The following is a 17,890-nucleotide window of genomic DNA, read 5'->3' as shown; positions in this document are numbered from 1 at the left end:
TTTTCCCATTGTCCCCTTTCTTTTTAAATATAAATCAGCTATAAAGTTTGGCTTTTACCCTTACACTTGGCCAAAACCCACATCTTGAATTTGTTTTCTTTCCTTTATAGTCATTCCCACAAGCTGAGCCATAGTAACTGCCCTACTACTCCTTGCCAGTGTCTTCTACTGTTAGCCAGGCTTGAGCACTGAAACACCGCGTCTTCTATCGTCTCAAGCTGTTATTCCCCTGTCTACCCTACCAATGCTTAATTATTCTTCCTCCTGTCTTGAGCGGTTTGTTCTCACACAATATTTTGCCCTCATGCCAGCTTGGAAGTCCAGCTTTTAGTTTGTTAAATACTTTCAGTGTGCTATTTTGCACACTGATTTATTTCAGTAGCTGTTTAGAATGCTGCCACTCTTGAAAGCCTTCAACAAAGAAGTGTAAAGAAAACCAGACAAGATGCGATGTAAATAAAACCTAACATATATTGAAACTACAGTGTATATATATAAAATATCAACATATGTCTCCTGAGTCCCCTCCTTGTCCACAGCTTTCCTGTGACAGAAAGAAACAGCCAACGGACTCTTTAGTTTTATTCCAGTCGTATTTCTTAAGGCTCCCTGCTGATTGTCACCTTACATTAGAAGTTGAGCTTGCGGAAGAAAAGTGGATATTCTCCTGTCTTTCAGAAAATTAACGTTTTGAAATTTTTTGTGTATTAAACTGGAATGAAAAAGTAAAATACGGAAGGAAGTTGTAAACTGAACTTGAAAAAAGAATGTTGCAGGTCAGTAAAAGAGGTTATTTACATTTAGCGTTTTGGAGTTTTTGTTTTGTTTCAAAATTAAATTAATTACCTGTACAAACGGCAAATGCTTTAACCATGATCTGCAAAAAGTCAGAAGTTAGAGTGTTTTGACTACTTAGAGAATTATATCTTTCTCCTCAAGTTGAAAAGATGACTTGTCAAAAATTACTCTTCTTATTCTAACAAAATGGTCTTTTCTTGTGAAAAAGACCACTGCCTAATTCATTAGAAATTTTAACCAAAATCTAATGATAAGGTATTTAATGTCAGAGAGCACACATTCTTTGGTGTAGCTATATCCAGTCATTTCCCACTTCTGACTCAAATGGCCAGGAACTACGGCCACCGTCACACCTTTCAGATAAATATCACTGACTAATGTTGAGATGGTGCCTGAGTAAGACTAATGGTGGGAAATGGCTAATGCTGGCTGTTCTCATTTTCTATAGTCAGAGCAAAAATGACCACAATAGGTAATGGGATCCTGGACTGGGTGAGGGCTCTTTTACACTCAGACTTCCAGTGCATATTCTTTTCACTCAAATAATAAATCATTTCTACATAAACTATTCCAGAATTACAAGTCAATGAGCTCACTCTACCAAAAATGGAAATATGGATCAAAGAACACAAGCTCTGCCTTCGAAAATGACACATCTAGTTCAAATAGCCAGATCAGAAAAAGAGGCAAACGGCACAGCTGAACACTTCAGCTGAAAGGGAAATTTAGATAATGAAGAAGAGTTTCCCTGCATCATCCTGGGTTCCTCAGAGCAGTTTTCACCCCACCACATAACAAATTCAGATAATGGATAAAGACAACTGAGACTGAAAAAGTGAAGTTTCGGACTGAGGCAAACTTTAGCCAGAAAAATGAACAACCATTAAATCTTCTATATGTCTAGGACATATTTTAATCCTCTTAATTCTATAATCAACCAGTTCAGTTAAAGAATTAGCACTAAATTACTTCCTTTTCTTCACTATAAACCTAAATTACACTTCATGTCTCAAACTCCCTGAGGTCAAAAGTAAACAGCTTCCAATCCTTCAGATGGCTGAACAGAGAAGTAGAAAAGGTTATGCATGAATTTAAGACAGTTCAGGAAGTTGCAAAGGGATTGAAATGAGGCAGGAACTCAGATCCAGGAAGGGAATACTCAAAGCTTCAGAGACTAAAGAAATCATAGCAATTTTATCATATAACACTATGGGAATATGTAAAAAAAAAAAAAAAAAAAAAAAAAAGCCATGTTTATGTCTGTTTTCAAAGTTGGAGTTCTTTAAAATGTTCGGCTTTCATTATAGTGAACTACATTAAAATTTATTTAAATTAACTTTGCACATTGTGTAAAGCACAATAGACAACAATTTCAAGTGAATGCATTGGATCAGGACTCTGGAGAATGTGGTCTCCCTCCTAGCACTGCCTCACACCTACTGTGCCCCATCAGGCACAGCATCACCTTTCTCTGTGCTTCAGGTTCTTATTTGCAAGAGCAGGCATAATGCTGCAACCATTATCTTTTTATTTAGGTTACAAACCTCCCAGGGCACATCTTTTACTGCTAATTGTTTTTACAGCACTTTTTGCAGTCACAGTTGTGATATGATGATTCTGTTTAATGCAATACACTTTTTCTATTTTGTAATCCTTTATTTTCCCAGTTTTAATTGAGAAAAAGACTCCCTTTAATTGAGAAAAAGACTCCCCACACAGGGAAAACTTCCATTATAACAAATGTGGTATCTGAAAACTTTTTCATGTATTTTAATTACCCTAATTGTTGTTAACAAATGACAGAAATAATTTTAGTTTCCCTGATGTAATATTAATATTAATATTCTGTATTCACACAATGTTTTCAAAGGTAAAATTTCTGAATTCCAGTCATTCTCTTTCACCTCCCTCCTTATTTTGCTACAAGCTTCAAAATCCACACCACGCTGCAGAAAGTTTCTGCCTCGTAACAACCACCAGGGACATTTGCTGTGTATGGAAACCTTCAACACATGGAGCTAATGTTTTCAGTTGAATTAAGGCTGCAGATTACCCCTCTGAACAAAAGGACAGTAGTGCCACGAGCAGCAGTGCACTATACACCTGAAGGCACCTGAAGGCACTGAAAAGGGACTGTCCTCTTCACTGGAGGCTTACTGGAGACCCCAGCTGAGCTTCACAGGGCTCTTCACATAAGTTGAGCTCATCTTCTACAGACACTTCTAGTACATGCAGTATTTAAGAAGGATATGTAAGGCTTGAAACAACATATTAAGAGCTATTGAAAAAAAAGCTGTTTAAGAGGATATTGCATCTCTAACATAGTTACTAAATGTTCCTTGTATAAAAATAGATGTTTTCACTCTTTTTCAGAGCTCTCCTTCCCTACCCTAACAATTAAATATTCTCACAGCCAGAGACTTTACTGAGAGGAGCTGAATGAGTGCCTGAAGCTGGCAATGCTGGAGTGGGTCCCAAAGATGACAAAGCCCATTGCTCAGGGGTAACTGCCAGCACAGCACGTTCCACTGAATTATTTGTCACAAAAACCTGTCAGGGTGTGGGACAGCAAAGGCCCTGTCCTTCCGCAAAAGCTGGCAAGAGAAGCAGGGAAAGGAAAGAGGAATGGAAAGCATTTAGGAAGCTCTACATTTTATAGCACATCAGTCTGTGGCTACGTCTGCAGACACTACAAATGCTCACTCCAAATTTTACATGTATTCATTAAGTATTTTCCCTTCCAAAGCAGACGTTTCTATTGTGAAATGCCCTTTAGCAGTAGGGGCAAGCAGAGCTTTTCCTCCATTACTGAAACAGTAAATGTTCACTCTTAGTATTTTTAAAAGAATCACTGCTCAGTCCTCCATTAGTAGAATTCACCAAAATGAGGGAAACAAAGCAAATTATGTTTCAGAATACACTATCTCTAAAAATCATATATATAATAATTTTATCTGTAGAGAAAATAGAATAACGAACATTCCATTTTTGTAAGACACTCCTGTAACTCTATGGCTAGACTCATGGCAAACTCTGGGAGAAAAGAAAGAAAAGAAAGGAAAGAAAAGAAAAGAAAGGAAAGAAAGGAAGAAAGGAAGAAAGGAAGGAAGAAAGAAAGGAAAGACAGGAAGAAAGGAAGAAAGGAAGGAAGAAAGAAAGGAAGAAAGGAAGAAAGAAAGGAAGAAAGGAAGGAAGAAAGGAAGAAAGAAAGGAAGAAAGGAAGAAAGAAAGAAAGAAAGAAAGAAAGAAAGAAAGAAAGAAAGAAAGAAAGAAAGACAGGGAGGGAGGAAGGAAGGAAGGAAGAAAGAAAGAAAGAAAGAAAGAAAGAAAGAAAGAAAGAAAGAAAGGAAGGAAGGAAGGAAGAAAGAAAGAAAGAAAGAAAGAAAGAAAGAAAGAAAGAAAGAAAGAAAGAAAGAAAGAAAGAAAAAGAAAGAAAGAAAGAAAAAGAAAGAAAGAAAGACAGGGAGGGAGGAAGGAAGGAAGGAAGGAAGAAAGAAAGAAAGAAAGAAAGAAAGAAAGAAAGAAAGAAAGAAAGGAAGGAAGGAAGGAAGGAAGGAAGAAAGAAAGAAAGAAAGAAAGAAAGAAAGAAAGAAAGAAAGAAAGAAAGAAAGAAAGAAAGGAAGGAAGGAAGGAAGGAAGGAGTATTGTTTGTAAGGAAAAAAAAGAGAAGACTTTTTAATAAATCTCCCTCAGAAATGTGAGAGGCCAGCTTGCTTTATCAATTCCCAGCTTCTGTAAGGAGAATGATTGAAAGACAAGTACATGTAACACAAAAGAGGCTCAGCATACTTTGAAATGGAAAATACCCTTCTTTTTTTTTAATAGCATCAGACATTCTTCAGGAATAAAAATATTGGTTTATTTTCATAAGCTGGAATATTAGTGAGAAATTCAAAACTTGTTTGTAAAAACCAAACAGAAATGGAACTATTTTCAATCTAGCTCTTTTACTCGTGTTTGAGGAATCACATGCAGATAGCGCTTGCAAACAATTTCACAAATGTACAACTGCGCTGCACCTGCTTTCCTGGGAAGGTACAACTTTTTGTTTTGTCTCTGTTTTACTTGGTACACATGACAGTATTCTCTTTCCTCTAAGTCCTCCAAGGAAATTTCTTGATTTGTAGTTAAAGCATGCTAAAACACATCCTCTTTCAAAAAACACATTTAGAATTGACTGTTATTGTCTTGTTCCACTACAACTGTAATATTCTGATCCCTTGAAGATGACTTAATCCAGGAAAAAATAGACTTGTTTTAAAGGAGGAAATTCTTCAAGAGCTCATAATCCTGCCTTAAAAAACACAGAAATTGCTTTGTGGGGCTCTCATCCCCCTAGCTGAGTCTCACAGCTCAGACTGACTGGGGAATGAGGGGGTGACTTCCCATCTGAACGTTACTGGATGTTTGTCGCTTTTTCCTGACCCACAACAGAAGTTGTGTTAAGCCTGGAAACTTAAAGCATCTTTCAAAGCCTTTATAATAGGTACATTTACAAATTGAGTGATGACTTTAGATCCCCATACATAATCAGTACAATCCCTTAGATGATGCTCTGAACAGTTTGGTCCTCTTCGGCTTCCCACATCATCAGCCTTATTCCTAATCACTGAGATTGAACAAGTTTCTCGGTTTGTCCTCCGATGCAGACAGGAACAGCAAGGCAAGAGAGAACCTTTCCTTCATGCTAGTCAGAGTGGGACTTCTCCTCTAAGTCAGAACTGGAAGTGTTGATATGATGCTTATCATCCCGAACTTATTTTTCTTTCTTGGAGATTAGTTTTCCATAGATCAGAAAAAGTGCCAACGGGATTTCTAGGCTATCAGCATTTGCATGGCACAAACAAACCAAAATACCACTAACAGGCCAAGACTGTATCTTTTCATGAGCAAAAATATGAAGAACAAGGAGAATGCTGCCAGCACCATGACAGATAGCTTAAACTCACTAATGAAATTCTGCAATTAATAGGTAAAAAAACCCAAAGCCATACATTTCTACAAAGATTCCACAAAATCAAACCGCACTGTAACTTACTGTACCCAAAACTGTGAGGTACATAGGTTTTATTTGAAAAATCTCAAACCCTCTTCCTCTTAACTGATTTCATGTGGGTGAGTAGCTTTTAATTATTTTTTTTTTCATTAAAAACTGATTTCTGTTATAATAGGAAAAAAAATAGCTAAAGCAACAGACAATTGGAAGGAAAAAAGTATGAGTAATGTGTGCAACTTGGAATTAGAGTCACCCATATGAGAAGATCGTCACAGCTCAGGATGACTGGAATAGCACTGATAAAGGTAATATCTGATGCAACTCAATCTGGAAAAGAGCTTATTGCGTGTAAAGCACAGGTGGCTTTCTGAAGCCAATGACTTGTTAGGTCTGTTATTTTGAACTGGTCATCAGGCACAGAGCAATTTAAACCTCAAAATACTCTACACTCTTCACCTCCTCAAGAAAAAAGGTAGCTGTATGTCCAAGGGGGCAATAATAGATTTGAATTACCCCTTCGGACTCCACACAGAGTGAAAAACTGAGGACTAGGATTGTCTGTAACCTGTGACTAGGCTATGTATGCTGTAATCCATTACAAGAGCTGGAAAAAGCACTGCTCCCCAGGACATCAGGGAGCATTCTTCAAATTTCTGTCTTGCTACTATTATCAAATGGCTTTCAAGTATGATTAACCAATTAAAGTTTCACAAAAGGTAACTATTTTACTGTCACTTGCCATTAGCATGTCTCCTGCTGACATATCTTCCACTCCAGTCTCTTTTTCCTACTACGTGACCACAAAATGGTTATCCTCCATGCCGTGACTGTGCTATAGAGCACTGCTGCAGCTATAGCTTAGAAAATAATCTAGCTAAGTAGTTCTTTTGTCTGGTAAACCTACAACAAGAGTATTTTTCAAGGTAGATGGAGTAGAAGTGTTTGAGAATTAGGAAAAAAGCTCCTGTGGCTTTGTTTCTTGGTATTACACAAAACAATGTATACACAACATGAAAGCTTCAGTAAAATACAGAGGAGAAGGATAAACAATTGACAGTCAGAATAAAAGGCTACTTTTCTTTTCTTGCATTAAGCCTGAAATGCTAGAATATATTAAAATGAAGCCAAAGCCTTAACTGATTCCTTTTGACAGAGCCCACATCTAAGACTGGGCTCAGCATAAAAACAATCTATAAAAATAAATCCTAAGTAACTGCTTTCACATATATTTAAAACACCACAGGTGTTTCCTTCTTTTCTTGGGAAATGAGACTCAGAAATTCTATCCTTCATAATCACCTTTGTTAAGGAGACACTGTCTAAACAAGTCTGATAGAAGTTCAGAGATCTCTGAATGCCTACAAAGTCCAAAATGACAAATAAGATTTGGCACAACATACAAATGACTTCCTAAGAAATTAAGTCTGCTAACGGTGTAAATATATACAAGGGTCACTTTTTTTTAGGAGAGACACTAATTTCTATCACTCCAAGATGTCAGTGAGCACATAAGAAGATACCTATTTATACAGCTCCACAAACTGCTTGTTTAATAATTAGAAGTTAAGCAGGTTAAAATAATTGTTCTAATGATGGAGTGGAAGTATTTCAATGCGAGAGCTTAGATACTGAAGGCCACACACCTAACAACAGACAGACCTAAAAATTAATAACTTGAATCCATAGATGTCTTGGTGCTTCTAGTCTATTTGGCAATATCCTACATCTGAGTTTGTCTCTCTTTTTGGTGTCCGCTGCCTCACCATGTCTGTGACCAAGCAACTATCCAAGCAGCTCAAAAGGAAATCTAGTAAACCCCAAAAATATTTAATACATTAAATTCTCCATTTTTCTAACCTGACTTAAAAATTATAGATTTAACTAGATGAAATTGAAAACTTGAAATGATAATTTAATGCAGCTATTATTTACCAAAGAGAATACCAGAATGTAAAGGCAATCCAGTAGGATATGAGGGGTAAAGGATGCCTGCATATAACAAACAAGAGAAGGTATCAAATAAAACTGAGAATAGTGTTTACTGACACTGGTTGTAAGTCTTCATTCTTTCCCAGTTTGGTACAAAATGTGGATGCAGTTCAATAATCAGCTTAAATGCAATACGTAGTCAAAAGAAGGGGAAAACTACCTATTAACAAATGCATGCAAAATTATATCGAAATATTACTTAATATGTATGACTTGATTACTGCCTCTCTGTCCTTTAAGTCTAAGCCTTTACTCCATCAGAGCTCTTTAGTTGTCACTACCTGCTACTGAACATGGAAACTGGTGACATTTTTGCCTGCTTCTGGCAGCAGACATAGATTGCAATTGTTTTGTTGCCTGTTAATTTTTTTTCCCTGTTAAAATAAACTCTGTTATCAAAGTAGGTCTTTCCTTGCCCCAGTTAGGGCAGGACAGTGATTTTCTTTATGGATATGGTTTTGCTATAGAGACGAATATTAGGAAGACAGGAAGTTTCAACTTTAGGAGATCAGTGATGTCCCTCAGCCATTAACAGATGGATGCTTCAGCTCACTAATTAGAACTTCTAAGGTAATCCTCTATACAACATTTTAAATATGAAAGATACAGAAACACAGAAAAACAATCCCTATGTTAAAAATCTGAGAAAAAAATTCAAAGTAGCTGAACTATTTCAATGTTTTTCATTATATTTTATTTCTTCTTCATACTAGCTTAGTTTCAAATCTAAGGTAATTTCAAAATTAAAACTATCAGGTTAAACCAGTAAACTTTTCAAAAGTTTTGTATGATTCTAAAAAAACCCAATATGTTTTAGACTATTTGCAAGTATATTGAAACATTTTAAAATTCTGCCTGACCTCCTGAAGAACGTTTAAAAAATATTTTTGCCCTGTCTATGTGAAAGGAAGACTTATTTTGAAATACATGAGGTCTACTCTCAGTTTGATGGAGTGGCTTGTTTTGCTAAGAGATATTTTTTCTTCCAAGAAGTAGCCTGCTGGTAAGGAGGAGGAGGCTGTGAAATTTTTATGCTATTATCAGGATGTATTTTTTGTTTAACATTTTTAATTTAATAAACACATGTACATATTGTTTTAGAATATCTTGGGTAAGAGGGAGGCTTGGGCTTTAAATTTACATCTCTCCCTCTACAGAAACATGTGTTATAAAAGCCAACATCTTTCAAGCATAAGGTGTTTTGGTATGATGAGAAAAGGGTCTCTCTCTCTCTTTTTTACCTTCCAAACACTCCTAGGCTTTTAGCATATTTAAGTATCTTGTGTTTAAGTACCTAAAAACCTAAAAACCTGAAAAGCTTTCTGAGGAGAACATGACTGGGCTAAAATAACAATGGAGTGATCTGAAAACCAGCAGTTTAGACAACAGGACAAGAAAATTAATATATAGTATATTTCTTTTTTTTTTGGGGGGGGGTGGTGGAGAGGAGTATAAAGTTGTTTTTCCAGAGACACAGAGATGCAGCCAATGACCCAACGGGGTGCCCATGCCTGGTGTTTTGCTGCATCTGCCTCCCTGCAGATGCATGCGGGCACATCTACATGACCTGAGCTGCACGGTGAGTCAGCAACCGGGACCATCCGTGCTGTGCCAGCACAGCCTGCCGCAAGGCCAGCTCATGTGTGGTGAAGCATTAAGCCACTTATTTTGCCTTTTAGATCTGAGTTAACCTCTCTAAACCACATTGCACTGCAATGCAGGGATATATCAGCAACTTGGTGCTAACTCAGGAATCTTACGCTGTTTTTTTTTCTTAAACAGCCCATGTGGGACTTGCCTGTTTTCGCTCACTCTTTCCTGGTCACTTTGAGGACACTCTGAATTTTAGGAAATAAATGAGATTCCAAGTACGACACTGATATATTGTCACCAAAAGCAAGCCAGAGCTGTATACTCCTGCTATTAGGATGTTACTCAGTCTCCAAAAAGAGGCGTCTAATGTTATTTGAGACAGCACAGGGTACCTGGGACATCTCCTTAATGCTAGGAAATACAACACAAGCTCTAGGGAAGACTTTGCTGGAGCAGCTGGAGCATCTAAACTGTACTAGATGCACACAGCTAGGCAATCAAGCCTTTTTCCAGTACCACAACTGCTACCAGCCCCTGATCAAAGGCTTCCGCACCTTGGCACAAGTTTCCTGAACCTCCAGGTGAGCCCAGTCCCAGCCATTTCCCTCAGCTGGCAACTATAGCCACAGCTGCAGAGTCCCAGCAGCCAAACCAGTACTGGTGGTTCAAACCCACACATGGGGACAAACAAAAAGGTCTTTAAGAACCTCCAGCCTGACATAAGAAGCAAATAAGCCAAATCCAGTGAGATTTGGAAGGAAACATCTAGTTTGGTCAACCCCTAGATCTCTATCCAAACTGTACACAGCACAAGTATCTTGATCTAAACTCCAATCAAACAATGACATTTTCATAAGTTGTGACGTGTGCAAACACATAATTATTGGATGAGCTTGTAATAGTTGTATTCAAACTGTTTATTAATTTTTATAGATGTGAATGGGAAATAGGATTTGAATAACCTCAAAGAGATTAACTACAACTGCCTTTTATAATAACTAGAAAGCGTTATCATGCCAAGAAAAAATAAAAAATGATTTTCAAATTCTGGAAAATATCTTGCCAAATAGAAAATATGAAAAAAATTTCTCACATTAAGTGTATAGTGTAATTTTTTCATATTGTTGAGGGACTGGTTGACCTGCAAAGATTTGGTGGTTTGTTACTCTGTGGTTTCACAGCTACTTACAGCAATCTTTCAGTAACTGTTAAGCAATAGTGACATTCAACTTCACTAGAGTGGTTAGAAACAGCAAGTGTGAGAGGCTATGTCAAATGAAGTTGTTTTCTTCCCTAATTTATAACCCATGAAGCTAATTCTGGATTCCACAGGACTGAGTAAATGAGGCACAGCTTTAATCCATCAAATTAAAATCTACATTACCAAAATCTGAGAAGTCAACTCTAAATATCATCTTTCATGTTCTGTAGAACTAGTCACTAAACATAAATTAATACACTGCAATGTCTGATCTTGGTAATGATGCCTACTTCTCAATGACATGCTCAGGCAGGGAAGTAGTGTACCGATGATTTATGCAGCTTTTATGAAGAGTAAATCTTATTTCCTCCAAATAAAGATATACAAAATCTTTTTTTATAATTTCTATTAACTGTAAATGTTATGCTCTCTCTCTACTTCCCTTCCAATGAATGTTCTTTAAATTTCTTTCTCCACTCAGAAAAAGTAATTCCAAGAAGGAATTAATCTACATTTAATTTTTTCTTTCCTCTCTATAGCTACAACTTTATTTTTAATGATTCATTAGCTCTTTCTCCTGCACTCAAATGACGTTTACACATATTTGCCTACACTCCATTCAACTTAACTGCAATCATTGCAGACCTCTGGGGTTACAGTAAAAACAATGGGTAAAGAAGTCTCAGCTTATGGAGTCTATTAAAAAATAAACATCTGATTTCCAAAGTTAGTCAGGTAAGCTTTCTTCTTCATCAATACAGAAAAAAAGGCAACTTAAAAGCCAATTCATCCCATGCTGGTACAAATCTGAGAGCTGTGATACACCGGTTGTGCGTGTGCCTTTCAAGTGACCACAGAAGGAGCCTAGGATACCATCTCAGGCTGGATGCTTTGGTTGTCCTGGTTACAGTGTTCACTCTGCTCTTAGGTAAATAAATCCATTTCTTGTTTCTTTTTCATAACATAAATCATTCACCTTCTCAAATATATTTCCTTTCTGAAGTGCAATGCAGAGACGGTAGGCTCTCATAATGATAACACTGATACAACTGCAGTGCCAGCAGTGCCCTGAGGTCTGGCACCCTGCAAGCTCAGCCAGTCACTTTGATATACCCAAAGCTGGTGTTCACCTACGGGGAACCAATTCTCCGTTGAGCTTTTAAAAGCGGTTAAAGAACAAAACAAAACAAAACAAAAAAAAAATTTGAAAAAAAGCCCTATCTTCATCTTGTCCAGAGTTAGTAGAAAAATTATTGGTTTGCGAAAACTTATGAAGAGGTCACCTGCTAGCCTTTTGACCAGAGTATTGGAAAAGTGAAATACATAAGCATGGGTATTTTCTAAAATTACACCTAAAATCACAAGTTTCCCTCCAACTATAAGATTTCAGACATCTTCTTAACACCAACCACTAGCGGTGAATTTTATTTCTTGCCTTTTGTATATGTATCTAACATTACAAAACTAGAAAATACCGACAGTTACAGAATGTGGTTGCTCACAATGGCCAAAGCCAATCCGTTCTCTCAGAGTCTAGAATCATTGAGAACTGCGGCAGATTTCCCTTCTGGTCTCCTCACTGGCTAACAGCTGCCAACCCAGGAGAAACACTTCTATGAAGCTAAGAGGCCCAATGGGACTCCATTTCTTAGGGAAAAACTAGGCTGCACCACCTGAATACAAGTGTCATAAAACCCTGATGGCAATAAAAGTAGGGAATCTTTTCAGTCATTGCAGTGGTGATGTCACAGGCTTCAGTTTTATCAATAGTAAAATTAATTAACCAACTAATAAAGATGTCTGTGTCTGCTTGCCAGTAGGAGTTAGCACACATTATTTATGATGATTACAAACGTTTTCAAGGACCATGTGGTGTGCTAAAGTAGATTTCTTACTAGAAACTCTTGTTAGTTGTGTGTATTAGAGAAAAACAAAAAGGCGGTTCCGACCTGTCATGCCTCAGTGCCCTCATATCAACATAGACTGTGGTGGGATCTGGTCCAGACGTTCCCTGTAAACAACAACATCAGCTAGTCAGAACCTGCAGGCTGGGAGGAGCAGAATTTTATCCCCTAAATAACCAAACATTCATTTCACTGCTAATTATGCTAATCAAACAACAAGTTATATTTAAACTATTCATCAAACAAAGCTCAGCTTTACAGAATCAGAAAGAGCACTGGAAAACATACCTACCATCAGGTACTTGTTACCTTGGAGTTTGGAAAAAATCAAGTGGCCATACTACTTAACCACACACATGTCAACACAAGTTTTATTTGCTACAAAAGGCCAAATAATCAGCATGTGGATACATACAAAAAATGCTAAACACGTTTTGCCATATAAAGGAACGCGGAAATTGCTGAGGAGACACAGTTTAATGGCAGAAGCACATGGTCAGGAAGGTGAAGCATGGTTTACCGAGAGTCTTCCATACATGCAACGGAGAATATACTTGAAGCTAAAGATAGTAAAGGTAGCACGCATGACATGAACCAACGTGGACTGAAGGTCTATAAGCAATTATTCTGTTCTTTTTCAGTCTTCCACTGCATAATTTAAGTCCTTGCTTTATGTCACAATATTTAGTTACTTGAAAAGCAGTAGACTAATTTTAGTGTCCTTTCATGCAGAGATGATACAGTCTTTTAGGCCTTTCCACCCACAGCTTTGCTGCAGTTTTGTAACCTGCTATGATCTTCCCTTATCCAAAATGTCAAAGTGATCGCCACTGAACACTGTGTGAATTGTTAATGTTCGAGTCTAGGGCTCTCTTCTCTGCTGCATACCTCATGCCACTGCTAAGCGGAAAGCTACAAGAAAAGCACGGTTTCATCTTGGAACACCGGAACTTTGGAAATTTTGTTTTTGGCAGATAAACTCACCTAACTCGGGTAATCTACAAGTGCTGGAACTCCTTTATTAGATGTTTACTACTGAAAACAGCAGGCAAAATCAGCCCTGATGACTTCTGTACCATTTAGGGTATACTATAGGGTATAATTCTTTACACTAATAATGTCTAGGGATAATATTTGCATATTTCCAACGTTGGCTGGTAGTTCTACAATTTGTTGAAAATTAAAAATTGTAATGAAGTTCCACAAATAGATAACTTTTGTATCTAAAGGCAAAAAGAGTTTCCACTGCCAATTGATACTTACTGTACATATACTGACAGGGACCCACCACCAGAGGAGAAAAAGAGTAATAGAGCTGCACATGCATGTTAGCCTCTTTAGCTTGTTATACACAATACAAGATACAATATCCTCTCTAGCTATTACAACACAATTTTTGGTCTACTAGTAAACTCAGCAGTGTAACAGACTAGTGCTGAGTGGAGAACTTATTTGAAATACATGTAATGTTAAAAAAAAATAAAACCAAGGAAAAATTGGTTATCTTTAAAAATAAAACTAAACCTGAATTGATTTATAAAATAATGGAAACAGTCAAGTTTGAAAATTAAAGACAATCACTATGGTATTTGTTATTTTCAGTGTGAATGAAATAACAGTTACAGACACTAGTATTTGATGAAACCTGCATCCAGATAAAGCTATACTGGACTTGTTTATAATTACACAGAATGATCTGAAAATCTCCAAATCTCCAGACTCAATTTCTAGTCTGTCCCACTGTTGGAAGCTGATAGGTGGGTATTGAGGGAACATGAAAATCCCCTACCTGCTCGGCCAGCTTCCCCAGCCTGTGAGGCTATAGCAGCAGGAATAGCAGGGATGAGGGAAAGAAGGAAAGAAGATAACACAAGACGAAAATAACAATAAAAAAATGGGAATGAAGGGTGGGAGGAAAAAAAAGAGGAGAATGCAAAAAGCAGGGAGTAAAATAAAAAGAAAAACAATGTCAAATACAGGAATCTTACAAATTAACCATTATACCATTAAAGGTTAAAAAAAGTAAAAAATGAGGTGTCAACATTTTAGTAGAGCAACAGAAGAGACAGCTGTAGACTGCTAATCTTGGACAAACAGACTTAAATGATTTTAGGACACTACAGACAACGTTGTTAGTGGAAAAGATGTGTCTAGCATACTGATTTTTTTTGTTGTTTTGTTTTAATGAAGAAGTCAGTAAACATTATGGCCCTGCTAATTTAAAGCATATCCATTAAGACTGGAATTCCTGGTCTGCCATTTCAATACTGAAAGAAGTTTGCAAGCCATGTTGTCTGGAAATCAAAAGTAAGTTCCCCTTTTGGAAAAATAAAAGTTAGTATACAACAGAGAAAGATACAACTTGTTTCATACAGAGTCACCTGTTCAGTAAGTGAAATAAAATCAAGGCTTTGTGTACAACCTAATTAATAGAAGACGACAATGAATGAAGTAACTTTGTAGTTCAGTAATTCTTCATTCTTAGTTTATTTGCTATGACAAACAGTGTAATATGCATAAAGAACAGTAAAATTAAAAGTAAATAAAAAACCATCAGTTCTCCGCCATGACTGATAATGCAGCAAAGAGACAAAATATAATGTTGATCAGTCCTAAGCTGCTACTGTCACATAGACCATCAAACACCAGTGGGACTTGCCCCACAACTTGTGAAACTAACCAGCTCTTAGAACACTGGTGTCCCACATCCCTCTCATCCAACTTCTGAACTCCAGCAAAGTTGAAGATTACAGGAAATTGCCACAGCAGCAGCTTAAAAAAAACAGGTTTAATTTGGATGCGGGGGAAGATGAAGCATTTAAAAAATAGGATGGATCTGCTCATTACATTGCTGCCCCAAAATAGAAATATTACTAATAACCCAGGTTGAACATAGCAGTGTGACTGCAGGAAAGCAGAACTGCTGAAATTCATCAGTTATATAATTCATTGCCTCTGACTATACCGCAGGTGCAGAGAGCATTTTGAGAGTACCAAAGACTCATACAGTTTACATTAAGTAAGGGATGGCTTGAGAAACAGCAGCTGAAGTCTCAGCATCATCCTTCTCCAGACAGCTTCAGCTGAGATACTCTGAAAGTGTTGCAAAAGGAGCTGAGTCTTAGCCAAGACCATACTGCCTGACTCAACTTGTCTGTGCATATTTGTTTTTTTTGATAGAGACAGCATCTGTAATGCTGGTAACATGAAAAAAAATAACATGACTTCTGTTGTATTTGATACTTGCTAAAGACAGGCTAGGTAGCGCTCAAGGAAATAAAATGGGACAAACATAATTTTCTGTTTGAAAATGGGTACATCGTAAGTCGTATCCCTTGGACTAAATAATCCTGCCCCATGCATAGCTTGCCACCAGTGAACAATCCCTGGTCCATGCAAACCTCTGTAATGTGTCAGGCTTTTATTCTCTGTGGAAACATTGCAAGTCAAAACTGCACAGAGTCAGCAGTAAGGATGACCGTGACTCAATCTGTACCTAATTTCCACTCAAGTCAAAGGCCAAGCTGCATGCTCTCCCCTGCTTTCCCTCCCCGGAGTTAAAAACTAGGAACAAGGCCATTAGAAGTCCTAAGTATTCAAAAATAACTGTTGTTTCGGGTTGTAACTTGTTTTGTTTTGCTGCCTAAGGACATGGCCTTAGTGTATACTCTTAGTCTACTTCTGCTCCACTGATGCTCAGAAATGGACTTTTTGATGTACACTTAAAAATCTCACATACGCAAACACTGCCACTTGAGCTGTGAAAAGAATTTCATGACTCATAGTAAAGGTGGGAAAACACAGAATTTGAGGGAACTCACCCAGAGCTGTATGACATTGCTAAGTGTGAATCATACCTCTGACAAAGTGCACGGTTTCCTGGTGCACTCTTTGCAGAGCTACCTCTTATTACTTTAAACATGGAAGACCCTAAAAAGTGTGATCTATCACTAAGTAAAAAGAAACATTAACTTCAAACCCTAAATTTACCAACAAAGTTCCCTTTGCTAGGCAGTGAGGGAAAGATTCATTTAGTGTAACTTCAGCCATCAAAGAAGAAAGTGGGCACTATAAGGTAGGAAGCACCTCCTAATGCTGATGAATCCCAGCCCATGACAGGTACCTGAGATAGACTGAATGAAAATCTCTTGAAGCATTTCTTTGATTCTACTGACTATAGATGGATATTGCTGTCTCACTTAGAGGTGACATAAAAGAAGCAAGATGAATTCTGCTCTCCTGCCCTCGGTTGGGCAGATTTGTTAGTATATTTTCAGGATTAACTATGGAAAATTAAGAACTTCCAGAAGTTTTTCCTCATCTGAAATTGAGTAGCAGGTTGAATAAAATGAAAATGTTTATTTCAAATGTTTAAATGGAAATCAGCTAAAATCCTAGAGAACCATCTGTGCTGTTGTAAGAAACAGGCTACTTTTCATATGTATTTTCTCTCTCTTGAGAATACTAAGAAGCTAGAATTAAAAAGTGCTGGATGCAATCTTTTCATCTCAGAAATCCCCGGACCATTATCTGTGACTATACACCATAAAAGGTCAGATATTAATGGTATTTAAGTGGAGAGAATTATTTATTTTCAAAAGCACATCTCTAAAAATCTAGTCCAAAATGACTACATCAAAAGAAACATAGTAAATTTGCTCTGAATTTGAGAGGAAATGAGTACAAATGACAAGGCATTAGTCTGTCTGCGATCTTAATCCTCAAATTAAGATCCCTTGCTAGACTAAGGCTTTTTTTGTACCAAAGGGATTATCACAATGATTTTGGTTTTAAAGTAATCTTTAATAAAAGGTCAAATTCTACTACGAATTTTTTGTACACACACACATATGTGCACATACACCCTCTACCACGCTTCTTTTTGGAGGGAGCAATAACAGTAAAAGCTTTTTGGAAAAATCAGGATACCTTCCCCTTGAAACACTTGAGTCTTAAATTTGTCCAAAAAATTGGAAATGAAGTGAAGAAGGTATCAAAGATCACATCCAAGTTGTGTTAGAAGCAGCCCGTAGAGAAGAAAGCCTGGATAGGCTTTTTGTTAGCAAGGGACAATAGCGAAGAATACTGAGATATGTTTATAAAGGTGGTTAGTAAATACAGATTTTAGAAAGACCGTAGAAGAGGCTGGATAACAGTTATCCCTGTGGAAGATAGTGTTCCAAAAACCACATGCTGATCTCACAGATGACACAACTTGGAAGAAAGCTATCGACCCAAACATCTTTAGAATTATTTTTATGCAGCATGAAGAATCCAAAATCATGACCCATTTCTGGAACATATTGGAGACAATGCTGTTTTAATGAATACTATTGATGAAGGATTAAAATTCATTGCGCTCCTCTGCCCAGAATGCAGAATAGCCCACAAGCAGCTCTGGAATATCAC

General features: G+C 37.2%; 1 protein-coding gene across 5 annotated transcripts in view; it reads right to left on the bottom strand.

Annotated features, from left to right (window-relative positions):
- The window catches only part of DIP2C (disco interacting protein 2 homolog C), a 326,524-nt gene that overhangs the window by 18,865 nt on the left and 289,769 nt on the right, over nucleotides 1-17,890 (bottom strand). For 3 of the 5 annotated variants that reach the window (XM_054058185.1, XM_054058186.1, XM_054058183.1), the window contains 2 exons: nucleotides 14,271-14,300; nucleotides 12,527-12,588 (listed from right to left, as the gene is read on the bottom strand). In XM_054058185.1, coding sequence (XP_053914160.1) covers nucleotides 12,527-12,588; nucleotides 14,271-14,300 — 92 coding nt within the window. The remainder of the gene's footprint in view (nucleotides 1-12,526; nucleotides 12,589-14,270; nucleotides 14,301-17,890) is intronic. The other 2 variants (XM_054058184.1, XM_054058187.1) reach the window with 1 other exon arrangement.

This window comes from Cuculus canorus, chromosome 2 (assembly GCF_017976375.1).
Source record: "Cuculus canorus isolate bCucCan1 chromosome 2, bCucCan1.pri, whole genome shotgun sequence".
Lineage (NCBI taxonomy): Eukaryota > Metazoa > Chordata > Aves > Cuculiformes > Cuculidae > Cuculus > Cuculus canorus.
Note: the sequence above shows the minus strand (reverse complement) of the source record. Positions and strands in the feature narration are given on the sequence as shown.